The sequence below is a fragment of the Teleopsis dalmanni genome, chromosome 2 (genome assembly GCF_002237135.1).
Source record: "Teleopsis dalmanni isolate 2A chromosome 2, ASM223713v2, whole genome shotgun sequence".
Lineage (NCBI taxonomy): Eukaryota > Metazoa > Arthropoda > Insecta > Diptera > Diopsidae > Teleopsis > Teleopsis dalmanni.
Genome location: NC_051847.1, coordinates 160884077 through 160910499, shown reverse-complemented (window position 1 = coordinate 160910499; position 26423 = coordinate 160884077). Strand labels below are relative to the sequence as shown.

Here is a 26423-nt window from a genome sequence, read left to right as displayed (position 1 = left end):
ATATTATTTTAATTAATTAAATATTTGGCTGATTATATTTTTATTTATTATTAATTTGTATCTCGGTATATACTTATTAAGACCATTTTTATTTGTATACATAACGGTGCTAATACAAAAAAATGGTACTAGTAATATGGCAAAACTGCTGAATTTTTTATATTAACTTTCAAAACGAGTTTTACAGATATCACAACAAAGTGTAAGTTTGATTTGTTTATGATTAATTGATTAATTATTAAAACAGATAATTTTTTAGAGCAAATTCAAAGTAAATAAACAGTAATTACATATTTTTAGTTTATTAATACTGAAATCTATTTTAAAATCATTTTCAAGTAAAATAAATAATTAAATAATTACATTTTAAAAATTATTATTTTATTAAAATATGATACAGATGGTTGTTTGAAAAGAAGTAAAAGTATGTTTCTGATAATTTTTACCTCTTTTTTTATTACTTTTATATACAAAATATTAGAAAGAAAATTTTTATTAAACTTATTAGCATAATTTTGATTCACAAATTTTGCTGCTATAACTTTAAAGTAATGAAAAGGTTCTAGAATGTAACATTTTTGCCACTTTTGGAATTACTAAAAATGTATATATTTGAGTGAACAAACTAGACCTAAATACTTTTAAAATTGTTACTCTTGCTGCTTTACTCGTTCCGACAATTCTAGCATTAGTGTTCAAAAACAGTAGATATGATTTTTAGCACTAACTTTTATTTAAATATAGCGGTGCAATAAGCATTGAACGGCTAAACAGCTAAGCGATACATTGACATGGTTAAGGCTCAGTTAGACGGTAGGTAACGTAAGAAATTAATTTGAAGCGAAATGCAAAACCAACCAAACATGCGTATTTCGCTTTGAATTAATTTCTTACGTTACCGTCTAACTGAGCGTTTACGTACGCGTTGAACAAAATAATGAACGGGCAAGCGATTTCGTTCATGAGTATATTTGATTTAAATATTTAATTAGCGGCTGAGCGGAAAAATCCGGATTGCAGAGATATATGATTATTATTGAGGATTTTCATAATATATTTTAATGAATGTTGTTCTAATGTTATGATTGCCAAAAAAATTTCATTAAAGTTAATTTAGTTTATATTTTCATTCTTTAGTGCTTTGGAATTATAAGTTCATATATAGGGACTTATAAGTTATAGGAAATTTTAAGATTTTTGGTGAATAATCAAACAATCTCTAGAATAGGTATTGTAGAGTATACTATACAGATGATGATATTTACCAAAACATTCTCTGTTTTTGTTTATTGGATGATCCTCATATTTTCTTTGGAAGAGTTTGATATTTTGAACAGGATTTAAGCTTTCAATAAACAAGTTAAATTGAATGGCCGCAAAGCAATTTTTACAATTAAATCAAAAATTAAACAATCGCTTAACCACTGTTAAGCTAACCACTGTTTTAATTATTCGCTTAGTTGGTTAGCCGCTCTCAGCCGCTCAATACTTGTATGCACCCTAAGAAGCTTCAAGAGCAATACATATATGCTTTTATAATGCAGGAAAACTAAAAAATAAAAAAATAAAATAATCGATTTTAAAAATTAAAAATTTTATTTACCTTGTTAAATATTTCGAGCTTTTTGTAAGGATTTACTGTAACTAAAATAGATCCGGTATAAGTCTAAACAATTGGTTAAGGATAAATAGTTGGTGAAATGCACATTTTTAAATATACAGTATTGACCAATGGGATTTGATACAAAATTACTTTATATAAATAACAAAAACATAACACAATATATTAATAAGTACATTTATATGGATGACACATATTTAAAGATATGTAAATGTAATTTCGGAAATGGTTAATCACTAGCTAATATGTTTAGTTTTTGCATATTTTTATGATATTTTTTATTAATAGAATAGTGTACTTTAATGTTTTAAAACTGGACTGTCCAACGCACGACCCGCAGGTTACAAGCGGCACGCGGATGTTTATGCGACCCGCAACATGATTTTAATTTGCAACAATTACGCAAGTTTTCTTTTGGAGTACTAGTAAAACCACATTGTATTAATTTTATGGTATAACAAATAAATGAATAAAGGATAAATTAAGAAAACTAAATATAACATTATAACCGTGTTTTTATTTTTGTCGAAAATAACTACGAACGTATATTTTTTTTTTTTTTGCAGCCTTCTTATCTATACAGTAAGTAGTCTGGACAGACCTATTTTATTTTATCTTTTCACAACAGTAATATCAACCGATTTGGTAGGATTTTATATGTTACTAGATATGTGCAACAATTTCGGACATTCGTAAACTATACCGCAATTTTACAAGTTAAAACTAAAAAAGTTCTGTACAAATTTTGATTAGCTAATATATTTAGACTGAAATGTCAGATATTTTTAAATAAATTTGTATTGTGCAGTAAAAACAGAGAAGTAAACTATTTATTTTACTTCCCATATTAATATAATTATAACCAATTAATTTATTACTATTTAATTATAAACCAAAAGGATACATATATTATATCATTGTCATATCGTATTTTAAGATTTTTGTTTATTCCAATTTCATCAATCTCTACAAATGATGTCATGTCTGACACTCCTTCTGATATTACGGTCTCCATCATACATTAATCTGTAATGAAATTTTTAAATTAATATCAATTTTATTTATTCATATTGAAAGTATATTAGTTAACAAGAGATCGAAAATATTTATTACAAACATTTTCAACAATGGAAATGCAAACAGTGTGTTTTTTTGCTCTGTTCCTTCAGAGAGTTATTTTTGTGTTGAAAAAATTAGTTTTAATGCTTTTTATTTTTGCCGAAAAAAATAATAGTTATTTTTGAGTTTTTCATAAAGGTAAGAGTAAGAATTATTTTGTGCTTTAAAATAAAAAGCAGAACATACAAGAAAATTTTGTAGTGAATTTAACTATTCAAAATTATTCTGATCTTTAATTTTTTATAATATTTAATTTATATAAAAGTCACAACAATTATAGCTAATTGTTATTTATTCGTGGCATTTAAAAATAAGTGCGAAGGTAAAAGTTGATAGTAAAGCAAAAGTGCAAAGTTAGCCAAATTTTGAAATTATTCTCAGGCCCAGCAATTCCAGAACGCCTAATTTGGTATTGAAAAAGCTGTGTTGGTCCTTTTTTATATTAAATATAATTAATGAGAAACTAATCACAACTTTTGTTGCTATTTTTTTTTTAAAGTAAATTTTGAATTAAACAAATTTAAAATTGTAACATGAAATATTGGAAAATCACTTCTTTGAATAAAACACGATGAGAAAAAAAACATGAAAACATCACATCATTTATAAAAGCATTCATAAACCAGAGCTAGAGTTCTTTTTTCAAAAAATGTTCCTCAATCTGATACTCAAAGCATATATTTCTTCGTTCTCGTATATTAATGGTGGCGCTTTCAAAGGTAGTGTGCTTGATTCATTTCTATACGTTCTGTTTACTTCAGATATTGCTACAAGTAATTGTCGTTACTTCTACATTTGCCGATGACATAGTAATTTTATGTCGTCACGAAAATCTTTGCGAAGCCTCAAGGCAACTTAAAGCTCATATACTTTTATTAGAAAAATATATAACCAATGGAATGTAAAATTATTGAACAAAAATGCTGTCATTTCATCTTCACCCTCAATACTTCTAGCAGCCTGGTAATCTAAATAGCATGCCAATACCTAAAGCAGATAATCTTACCTATAGTATTATTACATTACTTGTATAGAAGACTTATTTAATTCATCAAACATAAAATCTTTAAAGAGTTCAGTCGAGAATACAAAATGTAATCACAATAGTAGGGTGGTACATAAAACACAAAAAGCATTCACAAAAACATTGTTTTGAATTTCAATATGTCAATTATCTTAACAAAATTTAATCTACAAGAAGAGGTATTTAGAACCCTTGAACAACGTCTGAGCGCGCTAGAGCACAATATGAAATTTTTAGACTATGAATAATCGTTTGAAACTATTCTTATGGAATGCGAATGGCTCAACAAAACATAAAAATGAACTCGAGGTCGTATTAAATAGCGAAAACATTGATATCGGTCTAATCGCTGAAACTCATTTTACTAAGCAATCGCATATATAACATTTAAAAACTATACTCTATACCAAGCCATACATCCTGATAATTGTGCTAGGGGTGGTAGCGCTGTCATAATTAGAAACTCGATAAAACATACTTACTAGAACAATTTAGCACGATTGAATTTCAAGCTACTTCTGTTTCCGTGGAAACTTTTAATCAGCCGCTGGTCGTATCTTCTTTATATAGCGACACTGCAATTGTTCTAGTCACTACGGAAGAAGTGAGTGCACAAATTTTAAAAATGAAACTTAAAAAATCTCCTGGATTTGACTTGATAACGGCTGAAGTTCTACATAGATATATGATATATAAGATAAGATGTACAGTTATAATACTAAAAAAAGTTATGGTACATCGTTCAAGACTTTGTTTTAATTTATTTAGAATAAACTGTATTCGAGAGAATAAGCGTGACTTAAAGACACTAATGCAGTGTTTTATTATCAAGTAAACACTATTGTTTTAAACACTGGTTCTTGACTTTATTATCCTAGTACACAAAATATATATAATTTTAAAATAACAGTAGATAAAATAGAAAATTGAATACAATAAAGTTTTAAAGAGCAAGTGTGGAAAAAATTATTTTATATTATAGCAGCATTTTTATAATATTAATTAATATTTACCTTATCAAATCAATAAGTTAGAATATTAGATTTTATAGTTTACTTTCCTTATTTCAACTGCTGCGAATTGAGTAGTTTACTTCCTTTATGGCACCAGCCGATGAGTTTTTGCTTTTCTTTCTAACTAGTCTATATATGTAGCTATTTAATCCTTTTTAGTTGATAAACTCGTCATTATTGAAAATCTTTACTTTTGCCGTAAATTAACAAGCTCACTGTTTATTACATATTCACGGCAGTAATGCCCAACATCACAACATTTTTGCGTTATTATAATTTGCATGTGACCAAGTAAGTTGCATTGATAAAATCATTATTATTTTTATGTTTTAACTTTCAGTACGTGAAAGAATACCTCCTTATTATATATTTATATGTTATTTTTAAACAAGTTTTTTAATTATGTGCTTTGTGTAATAACTCCCTAATAACATAATTTTCTTATTATTTTATGTTCTCACATATTTTGTAAGAAAAAGTAATCTTGGTTTTGAGACTAGCGATAACAATATCTTTAATTGAGTTATAGGGCGTATTAGGACTCTTACTACTACTTCATGTGTAGTATTCATATTTTTGAACATTGAAATGATTTGTGTAGAACATGATAAATAACATATTCTGTTATAAGTCCAAATTATAATATAAAATACATACAATTCATATTTAGAATTATATGTAACAAAATATATAACACATAGTAGCCATAGGATGTACTAAAAATGTAATATGCTTGATGTACTTCATTTGAGAATAAAAAAATTGAAACTAGTATTTAATTCAAGTGTCAATCTGAAAATAGTTTTTAAAATCATCATTAATTTTCTTAACACTGACTTATAAATTACTTACTGAATTTGCTGCAATATTGCCACCACTGCAGGGTAAGTTTTTAAGTTTGATACATTATATTAAACGTGTTCATTTTAATTAATCTGCACATCATTCATTAGATGAATCATAGTAGGAATATTAATATTATACATTTCCGTTTTAAATTTATAATAATGTGTAAGAACAATCTCCCTCTGTCAGGTTTTATATAAATCACTTTTACTATTTTTGTAATTTATTTCGTATATTTTTAATAAACTACAAAAACAGATTTAGACATAAATTTTAAACACAAAATATTATGATTATATATAGCTTTAATACATTCTAATATTAAAACCTAGAACCGCTCCTTTTTCCCTTGTTATAAATTATGTTTTCATGTATGTTTACATAAAAATAAAGATAATGTTTAAGCGGGGTATATACACAAAGGCTTGAATACACAGGAGCAATTATACCTGGAGTGAAAAGGACGAATTTATATGACTGTATCAAGGAATAAAAATATATAAGATTTTATATAAATGCATCCTAAAATATATTTTTAATTACATGAGCATTCACATTGGGTGCAATCAAATATTAACCAATGCAATGTCGTTATAGCAAAAAAATTACTTTTTTATTAAAAAACTTTTATTCCCCACACTATATAATTTTACTTATTACAAGATCACACTTTTTTACCATGAAATTATTATTATTATTTGTACCATTTATGTACTGAAATTTTAAAATGATAATACATTAAATATAATATATGATAATATATTGAGTATATTTCGATATATTTTATATATTTGAATTGGTTAATGTTATATATACACTACTTTTTACATTTGTTTAAAAAAAAATATTTTATTATCAGCGATACTTAACGGATCTGATAAAATACAAATTTTTAAAATATAGCAACAAATTCAAAACAAAGAAATATTTGGACAATATAAAAATTTTGTCATATGTATTAAATTTATTGCTATAATATAAAATATTTATTATATTGGCGCAAGTAATATATAATATATTATATTATTATATTACTTGCGCCAATTTTACCGACCATCTGTTTTTCTCTTTTGACATATTCTGTCAGTTCGTTGGAGAAGTGCTGCCACAGTGCTGCTACAACAGTATGTTAATATGTGATGATTACAAATAAGACTAATATGACAAGTTTAGTTATGTTTTTAATATCAGTTATCGAATTTATAAATACAGGATAGTCAAAGTTTGTAATTTCTAAACTAAAACTAAACTTATAATTTTTTTTACTTATAAATAAGTACATGAAACATTTGACCTACTTTTGAATTTAAGGAGTTTCTGTTTAATTAGTTCTGAAGATAGAGCTTCTCTTAGAGAAGTTACATATTCATTGATATTTGAGTGAATGTTCGCATTATTGTAATCAATCAATCATGATATAATGATATGTTGTATGTATTGTTATAATCGTTGTACATTAATCTACTATTGATTGCGTTTGTCAAGTTTTCTCTGTCATGCAAAATAATTTTTTTTAATTTGTAATATGGTGACAATTATTTATTCTCAATTTCTTCTCTACTTTTTTATATAAAGGAAGCAAGTTTTCTGATATAGGACAAGCGAAATGCCCTGCATTTCATTAGTGGTAGCAAAATAAGTGAACTGGAAAACGTGCTATTTTTTTTTTGACAGTAGGTAGAAGCATCGAAGGCACCGTATAAGACTTGAACCCACTAAATCTAATCTTAGGAAGGAATGGAGAAGATTTCCACAGCATTGTGAAAACTTCATTCCAGTAATCAAGGGAGAGAGGAGAAAAAGAAAACTTAGTAGCTAGCGAGCTAAATTTATCTAAGCCAGAAAGCAAGGGCGTATATTAGGGAAACTGAGTTAAAGAGAAGGGGTGGGGTTAGAGCAGATCAGCGGGGGTAAGGTTAGCGGTAAACTTTGTGACTGGGTTCACGAAATCCGCGGTAATATAGGGGAATGGAGTGGAGGTTATGGTACCACTCATCGAGGTAGTGGGACAGGTATTGGGAAGGTTTAAAACGCAAGGCTAGAACAAGATCTTTAGGGAGGGTAATAGAGAGATATTAATAATAGATACTGATATACTGATATAATAGAGATATCAGGGGGAGGTCCTGGGGCTGCGTGATGTCCTACGAACGAGAGTCAAAAGGTACTCGTCAATGCGAGTGATCTTGGCATTGTCGTAAAGGACAGAGATGGAGAAGTGCTTGCCGTCAGACTGCAATCTCGAAGAAGTTTCCGCTCAAACAGGCGGATTCTTTCCATTTGGGCGGAAGAGATTACAGACCAAATGGGGAAGGTGTAGATGGGTAGGGGGCAAATAAGTTGCTTATAGCAGAACAGCATAACTTTGCAGCTAAGCTGGTTGTGTCTTCGGAGTGCGTTTGTAAACTGAATATGTATGAACCAGACGTTACGGATGGCGCAATCAACGTGGGGGATAAAATTATGTTGCGGAGAAAAAAACAATGCCAAGATATTTCAGGTCAACTGTGAAGCGATAAGTCCGGTCATGTCTCTGCTTATCGCTTGACGCAGATAGTCGGGCGAAGGTGAAGGAATACACCCTTTTAGTGAATGAACAGAGAGAATGATTGAATGAATGTGTGAATGAATAGAATGTGTGTATTAGAATAAAACCCCCCAAACTAAGGTGGAACAGCTACGCCTTTAGCTTGGCTGCTGGGATAGAAGCAGTCTTAGTAGCGGACTCTGAATATCTGGCGACCTCCTGTTTTAAATATCTTTTTCTTCGCAACTCGTGGGAATCAAAATTAACAATCAAATTTTAACTTTATCAACACAAGGCAAAATGGTTGATGATGATAAGGCGGACAATGAGGCCTCACAGGCCGAGTTGATAACCTTAGCTTCAAATACCACAACGCATGAGAGTCATGAGACCAACAAAATGGTGGACGAAGAGGATCCGCAAGAGGCTGAGCCATTAACCAAAACAGTTGGAAATATGACAACGACTGATCTCGACTTAGCTGAGCATATCCGTCTGAACAAGAGGGAAAAGCAGAAGCGAAGAAGAGAGAGGCAAAAGGCTGCAAAAGCCACAAGATCGGTTGATCAACTAGCCGATCGACACAGCGGACTGTCGTATGTGGAGTCATCGCTTGAGGAAGAACAGCTAGCAAAAAGGCATAAGGGCGAATGCCCTGAAGCTCCGACAGCAAGCTCAACTCCTTCAGCTAGAATCACAGGCGGCAACTCAGGTGGTCGACAACCAGTAGAGGATGTCAACTAAGCTGAATCGACAGTCAAAGATTCCACCAATGCGCGGAATTACGGCAAGCGGGCAGTAGGAGATGCAAAAGATCGCCCTGCCCGTAAGAGGTCGTATGCCCATTTCGCTCAGACGGATCTCAATATGGGTATCATCGATTCAAGAGTCGAAAGACCTCTTGGCGAGAAACACTTAGTTGCTTTTAAAGCATCTTTGTTGAACGCCGTGGAGTCCCTAGATGGTGGAATTGGTGACATAGGGTTTGTTGGCAACGCTCGCCTTGAGGATGGGTACATTACCATTAAGTGTAAGAAACAACAATCAAAGGCATGGCTAATCAGCATGGTAACTAAGTTGGAAGGCCTTTGGCCTGAAGCCAAGCTGACGGCTGATGCGCTAACAGCGTTGCGCAACGAAAGGAGAATACTTACTTTTGTCTGCGACTCTACCGTAGGCAAGGAAAGTATTCTTAGCAGGCTGCAGAAGCAAAACAGCTGTGATAAGGACGCTTCGAAGAGAAAGGTTACTAACTTCAGCAAGTTTGACTAAGCAAGCAGTGCTGGTGTCATGCTCACAGTGTGGTGCCCCAAAGTAGACGCTGAGGCGATTAAGACCGCAGGGGGCAGGTTCAACTGCGGTCTAGATCAGACCAAAGTGAAATTCTAAAGGGATGCACGACGAGCAAGACTACGCCTCTGGTATGGGGCTAACGGGTTTATGTAGACCGTTAGGGCGGTTGGTGGGTCCATACCAGAAAACCATAAAGTTTGAACAACTGAATATTCATCACAGTAAAGCAGCATCAGCAATGATCCTACGACACTTTGACGAAGAAAAGTTGGACATACTACTGATTCAAGAGCCCTGGATTGTTCAAAACGCTATTAAGGGAATCGGTATATCAGTTGCCACGCTGTTCTTTCCACAGACAGCTGGAAAATAAGGACATGCATTATGGTGAGAAAGGGGATACACTGCACCCAATTGCCTCATCTATGCTCACCAGATCTTACTACGGTAAGAGTAAGGAGTGATGCAAACACCTTTATCGTGGCGCCAACCTTTCTCCCATATGACTCTGCTGAGCTGCCTCCTGGTCAGGAGGTTATCAGACTGATGGAATATTGTAGGACGAAAAGGCTAGAAATTGTCATAGGATGCGATGCGAAGGCACACAATATTGTGTGGGAAAGCAGCGACAGTAACAACAGAGGGAAATCTGTCCTCGAGTTTGTTGAAAAATACAATCTGATGATTGTAAACAGGAGGTTAAAGCCTACCTTCGTTGAAGCACATAGGTCAGAAGGTATTGGCTTAACCCTGTGCTCAGGTGCAATGACGCAGAAAATTAAGAAATGGAGGGTCGCTGACAGACTAACAATGTCGAATCGGGCTATACATTTTGAAATACTCTGTCATCCAAAACGTAGTAAGAATTCCTGAGAATACGGATCAGGTAACGTACTTGACGTTGTTGAAAGAATTATTACAAAACATGCCGCTAAGGAAACTCAAGACCACATGGAATGTAGAGGCAGAAGTCAAAGCAATTACTGCTGCGATGATTAATGTATTCGAAAACGCTTGTCTTCAAACCAGCATTGCAGAAAAGTCGTCGACACCCTGGTGGAGTCAGGACCTTGATGTAATAAAAAAGGAGACAAGGAAAGCCTTTAATAAATACATGAGGGAGAAGAACTCCGTATCATGGGATCTGTACAAAGCCTAAAAGCGTGAATTTAAGAAAGCACTACGCAACCGGAAATGGGAGTCGTGGCGGGATTTCTGTTCGAGCATTAAGGGGACCTCTGAAGTAAATCGGTTACAAAAGATGGTCACCAAAGACCCGGTCTCAAGACTTGGTTTAATCCGAAAGAAGGATGGTACAAAGACGGAGACCGTAGGAGAGTCATTGACTACTCTCATGGAGATCCATTTTCCAGGAAGTTTCAAATTTCATGATTACTGGCCTTCTCGCAAAAGGTAAATGAACAGAGAGAAAAGATTTGAAGCAGAAAGGATAGTGACCATAAATGCAGTTAGGAATGCCATCTTGACATTCGCTCCATTTAAGTCCCCGGGGTTAGATGGCATATTTCCAGCACTCCTGCGATGAGGAATTGACCTGCTCGCAGTTAGGCTCACGGAGATATTCAGGACGTCTCTGGCAACAAGGTACTTCCCTAAAGCTTGAAGAGAGTCAAGCTTGGAGAGAGTCAAGGTGACTTTTCTACCAAACCCAGTAAAAAAGGATTACACAGAAGCAAAGTCATTCAGGCCAGTTAACCTTACCTCTTTCATGCTTAAAGCTATGGAAAAGGTAATAGTGGACTACCTAGAATGCACCACGCTAATGAAATATCCTTTAAGCAGATGTCAACATGCCTATAGGGCGGGGAGATCCACAGAGACTGCCCTGCACGAAGTCGTGAGAACAGCCTTTGACAAAGTAAGCTTTGATAAATTAAAATCTTCTCTAGCTGACCTAGAAGTCGGTTCACTCATTATTGAATGGATAGATTTTATGCTAAGACAAAGAGCAGTAAACCTACAAAATGGAAGACATAGACTGAGAGGCAGAGCAGTCAGAGGCTGCCCACAGAGAGGGGTGCGTTCACCATTTATGTGGAACGTGACCATAAACTCTCTAATTCAACAGCTTGACTTTAAAGGCATTGAAACAATTGGGTATGCGGACGATATAGCACTGATGGTGAACGGTAAGTTTCCAGACACTATTAGAAACGTAATGAGAGATGCTCTCAAATGCGTCGAAAAATGGTGTAGGGAACAAGGCCTGACCATCAATGCGACGAAATCAGACACTATCCTCTTCACGAGGAAGAAAAATCTATCAATGGAGCCCTTACAAGTTTTCGATAATAACATTCGCATATCAAAGTCGGTGAAGTATCTAGGTGTCATCCTAGATAAAAAACTGACTTGGAATGAACATGTGGATGAAAAGACCAAAAAAGCGAAGAGAGCCCTATTTCAATGTAAGAAAGTGTACGAAAGACGATGGGGGATATCCCCAAAGTCGATACACTGGATCTATACGATAATGGTCAGACCTATTATAACATATGCGTCAGTTGTCTGGTGGTGTAAAGTCACCCAAAAGACAATAGAAGTGAAGTTGGATAGGTGCCAGCGACTAGCCTGTGTAGGAATAATAGGCGCTATGCGCACTACACCAACACCGGCGTTAGAGGCGATGCTAGGCTTGCTTCCGTTGGATTCCGTTGGACATATAAAGAAATCGGCGGCACTGGCAGCAATTCGCATGAACCGGAGCTCCACGTAGAACAACTTCGGAAAATTGGTGGGCCATCGGAAAATTCTTGACCAGGACCAGACCGCGGTCAAGGAAACACAGATGCTATTGAAAACAATGAAGAGAGCTTATGGGACAGAAGTATCCTATAGAACACTGATAGTAGACGGCCTTCTACATAATGAATGTATAAGGAATGACATATGCATATTTACCGATGGCTCCTTGATGGATGGCAGAGCTGGTGCTGGGGTTTACTCGAAAGAGCTAAATCTAACGGGCACTCTAAATCTAGGAATATATGTCTTCATCTATCAGGCGGAAGTCATGGCTGTCTCACATGCTCTGGATCAAGTGTATCAGAAAAAGATTCTGATAGCGCTGGACAATCAAGCAGTTATCAAAAGTATGCAAAAGACATACATAGCTAATAGCTTAGTTCAAGAATGTGTAACCAAGCTCATGGAATGTGTTCATGGAAATGAGGTGACGGTCATGTGGGTTGAAAGACACATCGGTATTGAGCAAAACGAGAAGGCAGATGAACTTGCACAGCAAGGATCAAGCCATAATTTCTGTAGCCCAGAGCCCAGAATACCACTAAATTACAACATGACGGCAGGCTATGTCTATAAGTGGATAACCTCACTTCATCTTAATAGATGGAGAGAGTAGAGCACTTCTAGACAGACCAAACTCATGTTGCCGAAACCGTGGGCCAGGAAAGCGATAAAAGTGCTTAACTATTCGCGAACCACTCTAAGCTGGCTGACCTCACTAATTACTTGACATGGTAACTTCAAGTATCACCTCAAAAAAATAACTCTTGCTGAGGAAGACACTTGCAGACTATGTCTAGAAGAAAAGGAAACAGCGATGCATATATTGTGCCAATGTCCAGCACTGGCAAGTAGGAGGAAGACTGTCTTGGGACACCATTGGGTTGGTGATGACTTGGCAGGAAACCTCAAGCTAAATCAGCTGCTTGCATTAACAAAAGATGTAGTTATGCGAACGAAAGCCACTCCAGCTTTAACTCAATAACAACATCCGAGAATCGAAAGACGAAAAAAGATCCAAGTAGTTTCGTTGTCTACTTCGACTAATCCTTCAACTCAGAGGGGCCACTTGTTGGACAGTGCGCTGTCCCAACGTCCCACTATATATATTTCAGCTTGTGAACTAGCTGTCGGAGATATCAAAACCTCTGATGCGATCACGCTGCTGGCCTAGAAACGCTATAGCAGATGGGGTTGAGTGGCCACAGTGGGCAGCTTATTGAAAAAACCTACGCATATCTCATTTTGGAGATGATGTAAGGCATGGATAGAAGAAGTTTGGCTTCTAAGGCAAACTGGTAAAGAGGAATAATATTATTACTTAAAGAGAAGGACTTTAGCTTGCTGGCTTGCTGAAAGTTTCATAGAGCTTGCTGATAGACTTAAGAAGGGAGATGGGACGATAGTTGAAGGAATCAGCTTTGGGTTTGCCAATTGTGGCAATGGGACATACTATGGCGTTCCTCCATTCTTGGGGGAAGCAACCAGTGTTGTACGCATGGTTGAAGAGTATGGCGCACTTTTTAAACAAGAGAGGTGAGAAACGACGCATGGTGTAAAAAGACACATAGTCAGTGCCAGATGACTTTTTGGACGCTTTAAGCCAAAGCATGTCAGAGTGGTTTGAAGGAGTGAGAAACCCTTGGGTGTTTTCAACATTGATGCAGTGGGCCAGGAACTACGAGGAGAAAGTGACAATGCATTCATTGAAAGCATCGAAAAGCCAATAAACTACGGAGTTCGTAGTAGAAATTAAGTGGTGCTCGAATAGGCCAGCCATAAGGCGGCGATTAGTCATAAAGACTTCACCAAAAACGTTGACTTTATCAAGGTCACCGTAAGCTATGGTGTTGCCATAACGGAGATCAGAGATGAACCTATTGGATCAATAGATTTGCCTGATCATACTGAAGACGTCAGACCGGCACCGGGTGGCCCGGTCTGGCACTAAAGGAACTGAAACTGGCTCGGTTGACTCTCTGGGCAATTATGGTGTCCAGGTTCTTGAGAACGATTTGGGACGCATGAGCTTGCATGGAGGCTATCTGTCTAAGACGATAATTTCTACTGCGAAGCGATTTCCATAGTTTAATAAGGTGGAGAGTACAAACATCAAGTGGAACTTCATAAAATTTGCAAACACACACCTTCAGAACATGCTAATCAATTGTGGAGGCGAAAATGCTTTCAAGAGCATCGGCAGTAAAATGATCTCCGCAGGAGTCATGTTCCTGTATTCGAGGATGGTCAAGACGTGCCAATGGTGATCTAGAAAATTGATATCATGTACGCTCTCAGGGTGCCCCAAACTTGCGATTTATAATCGCAGATGGCTTACAATTAAACAATATTGTTGTTTTCGCAAATATTGTAGTTTTCTATAGGTACTTCTGTCAATTTGTTCCTAGTGCTATCAATGTATCCCACATAACCTGGCATTTCGTCAATTTTTTAATTAACGATACAGCGTTTTTATTAAATGCTAAAGGCTAGTTTAAAAATTGCACTTTTTTTCTTACATATAAATCATGATTTCGCGAATGTAATATGGCTGTTCACAACTTCGTCTTATTTAAAATCATACATTTAATGTCACTGTTGAGAATAACGATGTTATGAATCACTGATATAAATATGTGTATAAGTAAGTAAGTAAATACAATATAATAAAGAAAACTCTACTACCAAATACATTATCTACACTTTGTAGAAAACAATTGTTTATCGATTTATTTTTATGTTCAATGTACATGTGTACAATGTAGCCTCGTTGGGCTTTACTATCTTGAAGTGATGAGAGGGCTCAGTATATATGATGATCTATTGAGCAATGCCGGCGATGAAGTAGCTACTGATAGGGCCTCCAAATCCGTTAAGGTTGATTATGAATATCGAAACCAAAAGCAATCTAAAATATATCGGCGTCTGTTACCATAAGTGTGGCTGTAATAAACGGAAATATGAAAACCTTCAGAAAGCAAACCACCTTCGTTCCTAGTTAATGCTGATAATGAAATAATTTTAAACATAGCTGAAAGGAACATTTATAGAAGGAAAATATTCAAAAAGTTTTTTCAGATGACAGCAGATCAAATCACGATGCATATTTTCCATATAAACTATCAACGCTATGCAATCAATGAAAAATAAAACAACAGACCCACATGAACTTTTATACGAAATTTTTAAACTAATAGACGAAAAAAATATGATTCTATACAAAATCAATTAGTAAAATAAATACGATCATTGCAATGAATTCATTGATGCATCCATCTATAATTATTCATACACCCATAATCAAATAGCACAGAACAAAAGAAATTTATTTTTTTATACATAATATTTTTGAATAACTCGAGAAGGAACGATCGCAATGGTAATACTCAGTCGAATCTTCTCGTTATTATCAATAACGTTTCAAAGATAGATGCAATTCTAATCGCTTTGTACATTTACCACTCTGTTGGCGGCCGATCACAATGGTAATACTCAGTCGAATCTCCTCGTTATAATTGTTATTATCAATCACGTTTTAAAAGTGAACCCGCTTAAAAGTGAACCCAAATGGAACACTGGTTTCGAATTGGAAATAGACTATGGAAATCACGTACATGTTTATTAATTTTAAAGGGTTGTTATTATCAATCACGTTTTAAAAGTAACCCGCTTAAAAGTGAACCCAAATGGAACACTGGTTTCGAATTGGAAATAGACTATGGAAATCACGTACATGTTTATTAGTTTTAAAGGGTTCTAATGAAGAACCTAGACACGCTAAACAATGTATTTATTAACAGGGATTACCAATAAAGAAGTTAAAAACCAGGACGACGTGGTCTTTAAATATTACACATTCACATGACATATAACACATTCCTATAAATGTGACAAGAATGTGATATCAAGAGATCGCGAAATATATATATAAGCGTAACGATATTAACTATGACCTCATTGTCAATCAGAAAACGCACTTATTAGTCAAGTGAAGATAATAACGGGACCAGAACGATGCTTTCGGCAGTATTCAAAAAGTTGCAGATGCACCTTAAAGAAACAATAAAATACACTACGGATTCCTGTTTTAAGTAACTTTGAGATAGTTAAAAATGTTTATCCATTTTCTGTATATGCCTTTATTCCTTTTTTCCTTCGACTTTTTTTATATGACTTTAGATAGCAGATATGGGGACTCGCTCAGTATGTTGGCAGAATTGACACCAGCACTGCCTTCTTATTTAATCATACCACTACATAATAGGTCTGTTCCACGAGCTACTCGTAGTAACTTTAAGTAACACTGTGTATACACAAGTACGTTCCACTAGCAAATTATCGAGTAAATGAGATTATCTGAGAGAGCGTAACATCCCTGTCGAAATTTGAAAATGCTACACAGACTTTACTCGTACATTTTATTTCAAGTAATGTGAATTTGTGTTAATATGTGAATCAGCTGTTTTGTTTTGAATTTAAATTTTTTGTTTATTTGTTTACGCGGCACTGGTGTTCTTACAAAACTTTACACAAAGCTGTTCCATGAAAATCTATGTAAAGAGCGAAATTTGTTACTTTATTTGTGTTTCGCTCTCAGCCTGTACTTTACTTGTGTTTTATTTGAGTTTTACTACTAGTAGGTCGTGAAACAGACCTAATGTTTACACTGTGTGGGATCTACAGCTTTATTGCATTATTCGGTCTAACATATTTAATATTTAACTAATAATGTATGTAAGTATTGTAGAAAACTATCTATCTATCTTTTCTTATTATGTACAAATTTGATGTCCAAAATATTGTTCTTTTTTTAACATATTAAAATAGCAACAGTACAATTTTCTGTTAATGTCAAAATTTTTAGGTTTTTTTCAAATCATTTCATTTTAAATAACTAAAAAAAACCAAATATGACTTCTTCATTTGGGATAACACCAAACGAGCTAAAGGATTTAATGGACTTAAGAAATAAGGAAGAGTCCATTACAAATATACAGGCACTTGGTGGTTCCAAAGGATTATGTAAAAAATTAAGGACCCCACCAGATACTGGTTAATATAAATGTATAAAGCAATATATATATCATATTCTTAAGTTTCTGTTTTAAGGTTTAAGTGGAACATCTTCAGATTTAGAAGAAAGACATCAAGTATTTGGATCTAATTTTATACCAGCAAAACCATCAAAATCTTTTCTAATCTTAGTCTGGGAAGCTTTACAGGATATTACCTTGATTATTTTACAAGTAGCTGCGTTAGTATCACTTTTTTTATCTTTTTACACCGCTCCAGATGCTGATGGTAATTACTTAAATATACAATACTTTAAAATTTTAATGCATACGTATTTAGACTTAGATGATGATGATGATGACGACACAGAGGAGCGGTATGAGTGGATTGAATCTCTAGCTATATTTTTTTCAGTTTTTATTGTTGTTCTAATAACAGCATTAAATGATTATTTCAAAGAAAAACAATTTCGAAGCTTACAGGATCGTATAAAAGGGGAACAAACATTCATGATATTACGGAATGCCGTTGTATCAGCTATACCTAATGATCAAATAGTTGTTGGAGATATAGCTTATGTTAAATATGGAGATACTTTGCCAGCAGACGGTGTTCTTATATATAGCCATGATTTGAAAGTAATTGTTTTGAATTTATTTATTACGCTGTGCGACAAAAGTAACGAGTTATTTTCTCTTTTTTAATTTTTCAACTAACATCCCGCCCTCTTGAAATAAGTGGTTAAAATTCAAATATTGAGGTTAAAGAGTTAATAAAAATATTTATTTAGAGATTTAATCAGTGTTGCACATTGATATTTATCAGAATTTTATATTTAGACCGTGTACGAGTTCGAGTAAATTGAGGTAAAGTAAATTGAAATTTCCTAGGGATTTTTTTGCACTGCACTTATGTAAATATTTATTTATTTATTTATTGCACTTATTTATTATTTTTGGTTAAAAGTTTTCAATATTATTTATTTATTTATTTATTAAACATCTTATAAAATTTTCACAATTGTAACCCTAATTACCTAGTTTTTATCTAATTTAATCTTCTCGAAATTCAGGTAAATACCAACATTCGCTGCCATACCGACATAATTTACAATTTCCTTCAATTTACCATCAATTTACTCAAACTCGCACACGGCCTTAACAGCTAGTATATGAATTGCTTCTTACATTGAAATTTGCGATTTTTTCGTATTCATATTTTATTATAATAACAGTTTTAATATAAGTACTAATTATTTAAACTAGATGTGTGACTATTCAAAGGAATTTGTGTTGAACAAGATATCTTTGTTCCAAAAACTTACAATTTAATTTATATATATGTTTCACAATGTATATATAATATTGTTTGAAGTTATTTTATTTCATATATTAAATTGCTCGAAAGAAATGTTAAAAGAACTGTATGCCTTTTCACTACAATCAATAAATTTGATATATTTGTATGTACAGGTTGACGAGTCTTCTATGACTGGAGAGTCAGACTTAGTAAAAAAAAGTATTGAAATTGAGCCGCTTATGTATGCAGGAACCCATATTATGGAAGGAAGCGGGAAAATGGTTGTTACTGCGGTTGGATTAAATTCTCAGGCAGGAGTAATATTATCATTATTAGGTGTAACCAAACAAGAGGATGCTGTTACAGGTAACTATACTGTTTTATGTAACACACGTACATTTATCCCATTACCAATTTAATAAGAAAGTTTTTTTTATTTTATTCAAATATAATGTAATATTTTTACTAACAATTTTCCAGTTATACAATTTTTATTTATTTTTATAAAGAGGCTTTTCGAACAGTAGTGAAATACAATAACAAAAATTTTGTTTTTTATATTATTTTAATTAATTGAATTTTTGGCTGACCATACAGCTGTTTCGAGTATTGCCAAATACCCATCATCAGTGGTCTTAGAAATAATTCTTGTATTTAATTATACGTAAATAATTATTTTTGAGACTGCAAGTACCAGGAATCGAACTCGGGTCCTGCCAAATTTGAAGCTCAGAATCAGCGCACCTTAATCAACTGATCCAAAGCCGTATTTTACGTTTTTGTTCGCATATTTTTCTGGAGTTTTGTTACTATTACTATGAAAGTTTTTATTAACAATTTTACTTGCTGTGTTTATATTAGAACGAAATCATAAACCAGCTGTAGAATGATTGAATTAATTAATTAATTATAATTTTATATTCAATTGTTAAATTTCAATACTATTCTGTTCGTAGAGGCATTTTTTTTGCACGATTTGTTCTTTCTTATGTATAGACCCTAATCTAGGAACGTAATGCTATTTATTTTTATTAAATAAAGTCAAGACTTTATAAGTTATCGTTATGCTCAATATATACGTTTAAATTTTAAATATTATTACACGATTACATATTCGTAGTCAATGATTTTCACCAAGTTTAGCAATCAGAAAGAAAAATCAAAAAAAAAATGTTAAGGCTATCATTAAATACAATGAGATTAAGAGTAACGAATGCCCTTAGCAGTCCAAACCCTATTATATTTTAATAGGGTTAATAGTAATAGTTAATAATAATAGGGTTAATTAATAGGATTAATAGTGACGAATGACCCTAGCAGTCCAAACCCTATTCTATTTACCCTTTTGAAATCATGCAATAAGAAAGTGTTCTAGCATTACATGAAAGCCCTCTAAAAACTGGATTGGTCGAAAATGAATTTTATCCAGATTTATGAAATGTGTGAAAGTAACAACACTGACGTCTCATTTTTGACGTTTAGGTTTTGTGTGTTGTTGTTTCGTGTGTAATTAATGAGTAAAGCTTGACAGCATGAATTGTGAAATAACAGAATCATTAAAAAACTTACTTGACATACTAAACTTATTTATATGAATGAGAGATTCAAAGAGATTCAAAATGTTCTCTGATTCGAAACTACAAACAAAATGGTCGATTTATGTTACTTCGGCATGTGACAAAAATCAAAAATGGAATACAGAGCATACAAATTAAATAAAAGGAAGAAAAATAAAACATTGAATCCCATTTAACTATATGTCTATGTCTTTCAATCAACATAAATTCAGAGCATAAAAATTAAATAAAAGGAAGAAAAATAAAACATTGAATCCCATTTAACTATATGTCTATGTCTTTCAATCAACATAAGTTCATGCTTCGATTTTTTCAAATTTTATTTATAGTTGAATATAATTCTGCCAGTTCAGCGCTCGGCTTTAACATTTTAAGCATATCAATATTATTATTTCTCTTCTTCTTTGTTCGAATATTTCTTGAGGTTTTGGCGTTTCTTTTGCTTTGGTTTCTCTGCTCTAGTTTCAAGTTACTTTTATCAGGTCTGCTTCATGTGCTTCATTTGTAACCAGCTGTAATTTATCATTCGTTACTGTTACTATCTGGCTTTTTGGCATGGTGTCAGTTGTAGCAGTTGAGTTTAAATAGATGATATGCTTACAGATTTATACTTCTTATGTAGTTATTTTCCACTGGTTTCCTTCTGATTTTCTCCATCTATACTTATCTCCTTTATTCTTTCCACATTGAGTTTAAGTATCGACTGTTGTTTTTAAGAAGCCATATAAAGGTATATTGCAATATGTTGGATTTGGTAATCAGCAAATCGAGAGTAGACCGAAGTATCGAATACGTACTATTGGCAGAAATGTGCGTCAATAATCGCGCTTTTTTTACGAGACTGTAACCTAAGCAGTGGTTTTTGGAAAGGAATGCTGCGTCAAGCAGCAACTTGGAAACGTGTTGTTATAGTCAATTAAGTTATACATTCGACACCCAAAAAAATATTTAGAAAAAACATAGCACACAAAATAGACTTAAACGAATAATATCGATAGAACTTTTTCACAGATTTGTCTAAATATCTAATTTTAATATATTATAATCAAAAAAATATATAATATCCACAATAGTTTTGCAAACTTAAACACAAAAATAAAATGTGCTTTTTAATATTTGAGTGTAGTTAATGTCACTTTACAAAATGTTATAAGCGCAATAAATTATCATTTTTAGAAGTATATTCATTATTTGGATTTTTTCTATAATTATTTTAGAAAAAAAAGGAGCGGCGAAAAAAAATGATGATAATAAAAGAGAATCACATTCCAAAGTTGCTCAATCAGCTAGAAGCAGTAAAAAAACTTCGAAAGCTGCAGTTCCAACTGAAGAAAATGTAAATGAAACGATCAAGATGGAGAGCAAGAAACATCAATCTGTTCTTCAAACTAAACTTACAACTTTGGCTATACAAATTAGTTATTTTGGGACAATAGCAGGTGTTTTAACCGTTATTTTATTAATAACGAGGTTCTGCATATATGAATTTATTAATTTATCAAAGCCTTGGAGAAATAAGTATATCAAATACTTCGTTAAATTTTTTATTGTTGGAGTAACTGTGTTAGTAGTAGCAGTTCCAGAGGGTTTGCCGTTAGCTGTTACTCTTTCATTAGCGTACTCCGTAAAGGTAAGTGTTTAATAAATGTACTGTGATTACGAAATCTATTTACATATAGATCATATAGATAGGTTAAATAATGAATTAAATTTTGAATAAATACAACCATTATTGTTAATAAAAGTTGCCAATTCTAATAATTTTATATATATCTTGAAGTCAAGTTATTCTTTAACTCTTCATAACTCTTTCTGAAATAAAGATAACATCTTTGACTTGTACTACTCGAACTTCTGGTAAATACCAATATTCGCTGCCATACCGACATAATTCACTATTTCTCTCAATTTACCATCAATTTACTCCAACTCGCTCATGGCCTAAATACGATTCCACAATTTTAATCATTTTTGATCTTACGAGTAGTATTTTTATCACTTAATAGCAAAAGGTTTATATTTATTTCTATATATTTAGTTATAGAATTTTTATAACATTAATTAAAATAAATGTTTCGGCTTGTAAATATTTGTATATAAAATAAATTTTTTTATTTATTTACTGTATTGTTATAAAAGAAAATGATGAAGGACAACAATTTGGTGCGCCATTTGGATGCTTGCGAGACTATGGGAAATGCTACAACAATCTGTTCAGATAAAACTGGTACATTAACAACAAATCGTATGACTGTTATACAATCTTTTATTGCAAACAAATTAAGGAAAACAACACCATTGTATGTTCATATACCACCCCATATTGGATCTATTTTAACTATGAGTATAGCGATTAACACCTCCTATACATCAAATGTTTTGGTAAGCAAGTTCAATATTTTATATAATTATTTGTTTTAAATCGAATAGTTTTGTATTGTAACTGGAAAATAAGTATAGAAAGCCTTATTAACTAAGGAATTTTAATTTAAAAAAAACTGTCATCGTCCACTAAAGATGGAAGTAAAAGCCTATCACCATCAACTTTGTTACTATTACACGCTACGATTTCGTTTTCCCACATTCGATGAGATTTCTTCCATGTTATCTGTGCAAAATATACTTTCTACATGGCCTCTACCCGTATTGACTAATCTTACAAAAAATTTTTATTTTCTTGACAATTTGCATCCATCATCCAATTCTTTTCAAATCGCACTATTGAGAAGTACACACATTACATTCTTATTTACAAAAACAATTAACTTTTATAATAAAAATTTATTGTATCGTTTTCTTTTTCTTATTATTTTAAGAACTTAAAATCATTTCACATTTATATATTTTGTTTCACAGATTGACTATAATTCATCCAAACTTCCAACTCAATCTGGAAATAAAACTGAATGCGCTTTATTAGGGTTTCTCCTAGAACTTGATATTAATTACGACGAAATCCGAAGCGAATTTCCCGAAAATAAATTTATTCATGTTTATACATTTAATTCTGCAAGAAAAGTAATGGCAACAGTAATCGTAAGACCAGACGGTGGGTATAGATTGTTTGCAAAGGGAGCATCGGAAATAATATTGAATAAGTACTTACCACAAATATTTTATTGAACGCTAAGCAAATTATTCTATGATTTTACTATATTTCAGATGCGATTTTATGTTTGGAGAAGGTGGAGAATTACGTGTTCTAACGAATGATAAAAAATTCGATATAACAAAAAATGTTATAGAAGTAATGGCCACTGATGGCTTACGTACTGTATCTATAGCTTATCGTGATTTTGTTATTGAAAAGAAAGAACTTAATGAAGAGGAAATTAATTCACAACCAGATTGGAGTAACGAAGAATTCATAATAGGTAACCTTACATTTGTTGCGTTAATGGGAATTGAGGATCCTGTACGTCCAGAAGTTCCTGAAGCTATTCGTGTCTGTCAAAACGCAGGCATTACCGTACGCATGGTAACTGGTGATAATCTTAATACTGCGCGTTCCATTGCTACTAAATGTGGAATAATTAAACCGAATGATACATTTTTAGTTTTGGACACAAAAGAATTTAATAAGCGTATACGTGATAGTAAAGGGGTAGTAAGTGAGATTTTCATATTTAAATTAAAATTACAATACATTATTAAACAATTTAAAACACTACACATTCTTACGATAATTAAGATATAATATAATTTTTTTATTGTGCATCATCGACTTTAAATGAGTAAGAAGTAAAGCTATGTTCTGTATCAAAACTTGCTCATAAAATAATGTCAATGATATCTCATAAAAAATACAGTTTGTCAACATTGTGTTGGCAAAACGAAAAAATGTTACAAATGCTTATTAAATGCACAATAAAACGGATTAAATTTTGAAATAAAAAATTAAAATGTTTACAAATTAATCAAAAGTATCATTAGAACAATAAAACAATTCACAAAAATAAAAATAACACCAAATTTGTTGTGTCAACATTGTGTTTGCAAATTACATTGTAATTAATTATTGCTTATAAAAATTATTTAAATAAATTATACAATATCAATTTATATTTTGTATGTAAGCCATTGGCCTCTACCACTGCTTGCAATCTGCTTTTCATAGATGATAAAAGCTTTTTAATGTCATAATTTAGGGGAATTTTGGCCCACTCTTCATTAACATAATCCTTTAACTACGTTTTGTTTAGTGGTTATCTTCCAGCCACTTTATTTCCAAAAACGACCATACATTTTCTATCGGTTTTAAGTCCGGACTTTGTGCAGGAGTGTCTATAACTTTTGAACAGTTATAAAGTGTCCATAACCTGCATAAATGCGATTTATGTTTTGGGTCGTTATCCTGGTATAGTTTGAATTTTAATTTTGTTGGGTTATTTGATTCAACAAAGCCAAACTTTTGTGCACTAAATACCATATGTGTCTTTAAAATATCTAAGTATAAATGTTGATCCATTCTATCTTCAATGAAACTTAAATTTCCTACACCCCATACCATTACTGAAAGTTTGCCAAATTTAACAGTGGGAACAATATTCTTATTTTGATATTATTGATATTATTTTGAAGTTGTTTTCTCCAAATTTTTGTGGATCCTGCATTATAATAAAGCATGATTTTCACTTCGTCACAGAAAATGACATCATCCCAGTACTCTGAATCATACCTTAAATGTGTACTAGCAAACTGAAACCGTTTTTCAATATTTTGAACAGATAACAACGGTTTTTTAAGTACAACTATTGAAGAATAATTGTTTTATAATAGCACTTTTCTTATTGTCTCATGACTAGCAACAATATCAAATTGATTTTCCAGATCAAATGCTAATGATCGTAAGGAAATTTGAGGATTTTTATCAATTAATCGCAATATTCTTCTTATATGGCGATTAGACATATATTAGCCTGCTGATTTTAAACTAATGCGATCCTCATTTTCAGCACTGTTTATAATATTATAAATTTTTTCGTTTTGCAAACGCAATGTTGACAAACTGTGTCTGAAATTATTGGTTATTTTATTGTGTATTAATCAAGTTTTGACATCAAACTTTAGAAACATAGTCAGTTGCAGTTGTAATATAAGCCGTATTTTTTTCATTCAGAATTGCAAAAATATACTCGAAACTTACAAAAGAAAACAAATGAACAATTGTTGTTCTTTGAAAATCTTCGGAGTTAGGCTTTACTCGCAAATAATTTTACGACCAAATTCAAAAATCAGTCTATTGTGAATATTCCCTGGAAATATCTTGCAAAATTTCAATCATCCGTCAAAATCATATTATCAGAAATAAAAACAAATTGCAATATATCAATACAATCAATTAAAAAATGCTTAGTATTTTCCTCCTATTATTTATTTTGATTTCTTTGATTTCTTAAATTAAGTAATTTTTAGTGTTTACAATTTTTATATTTCATATCAAACACAAAAAAAAAAAAGCCAAAAAAATTTGACTTTTAAAAGTGATATTAATTTAGACATATTGCTATTTTTTTAAAACTCTGAAAAAAATACGGCTTTTGTTAAAAGGCTACTGGTGTCTTTATGCAGTAATTCATAATTACTACAAGATGTTTTCGGTGGCTCGTAAATGTGGCAAAAAACAGTAAGTTGATGGCATATACCGGCTGAAACGTAATTAAAACAATAACAGTTTTTTTCTATCTAGGCCAATAGTGATACTGGTCAAACACTTCGGCCAGTAAAGAAAAAAGTGTTACCAACGCAATAAGCGAACTATTGTACAATTAAATGCCAAAAATTATATGTAAACAAAAGTTTAAACAAAATTTTATAAATTAGAGAATTGGGAAAGAAGAAAATATTTCAGTGTTTTATATTGAAATTTCACACATTCATAGCATTTCTTTAAATTTTCTATTCATTGTAATTTCAATTAACTATTTATTTTTATACAAAATGTAATTGGCTTTATGTGCACATATGCAAGATTTACTATTTGCCAAAGCAAAACACTTGACAGATTGCAACAGTGATGCCAATGTCTCGTTTAGCAAATATTGGCCAGTATGCATTTTTTGACAGACTTGCGAGCCACCGAAAACGCCTACTATTGAATTAAACAGTATTTAATTTTTTAAAACATTTTAAAACAATTATATAATATAATTTTTTTTTGCAGTATTCGCAGAAGTTGTTTGATACCGTTTGGCCAAGACTTCGTGTTCTTGCGAGATCGGCACCAATTGATAAATACACATTGGTGAAAGGTTAGTAAAAATGTTTTTATTATATATTTGTTGGAAAAAAATCAATTAATTATTTAATTATCTATCAGCCTATC

The 26423-nt window shown here is 32.4% G+C and overlaps 2 protein-coding genes across 3 annotated transcripts in view; one reads left to right on the top strand and one right to left on the bottom strand.

Moving 5' to 3' along the window:
- Positions 1-5863, bottom strand: part of LOC119681101 (myosin-VIIa) — a 34408-nt gene extending 28545 nt beyond the window's left edge. The window contains exons 1-4 of one of the 2 annotated variants that reach the window (XM_038094178.1): positions 5630-5863; positions 4825-5569; positions 2526-2647; positions 1604-1666 (exon numbers count right to left, since the gene is read on the bottom strand). In XM_038094178.1, the coding sequence (XP_037950106.1) occupies positions 1604-1666; positions 2526-2639 (177 nt within the window). In that variant the 5' untranslated portion in view covers positions 2640-2647; positions 4825-5569; positions 5630-5863. Of the gene's footprint in view, positions 1-1265; positions 1550-1603; positions 1667-2525; positions 2648-4824; positions 5570-5629 lie in introns of those variants that run through there. The other variant, XM_038094179.1, reaches the window with a different exon arrangement.
- Positions 5581-26423, top strand: part of LOC119681102 (plasma membrane calcium-transporting ATPase 3-like) — a 28695-nt gene continuing 7852 nt past the window's right edge. The window contains exons 1-10 of the mRNA XM_038094180.1: positions 5581-5661; positions 17074-17261; positions 17319-17510; positions 17562-17860; positions 18695-18887; positions 21316-21728; positions 22238-22480; positions 22955-23196; positions 23261-23705; positions 26262-26349. Of these exons, the coding sequence (XP_037950108.1) occupies positions 17120-17261; positions 17319-17510; positions 17562-17860; positions 18695-18887; positions 21316-21728; positions 22238-22480; positions 22955-23196; positions 23261-23705; positions 26262-26349 (2257 nt within the window). The 5' untranslated portion in view covers positions 5581-5661; positions 17074-17119. The remainder of the gene's footprint in view (positions 5662-17073; positions 17262-17318; positions 17511-17561; positions 17861-18694; positions 18888-21315; positions 21729-22237; positions 22481-22954; positions 23197-23260; positions 23706-26261; positions 26350-26423) is intronic.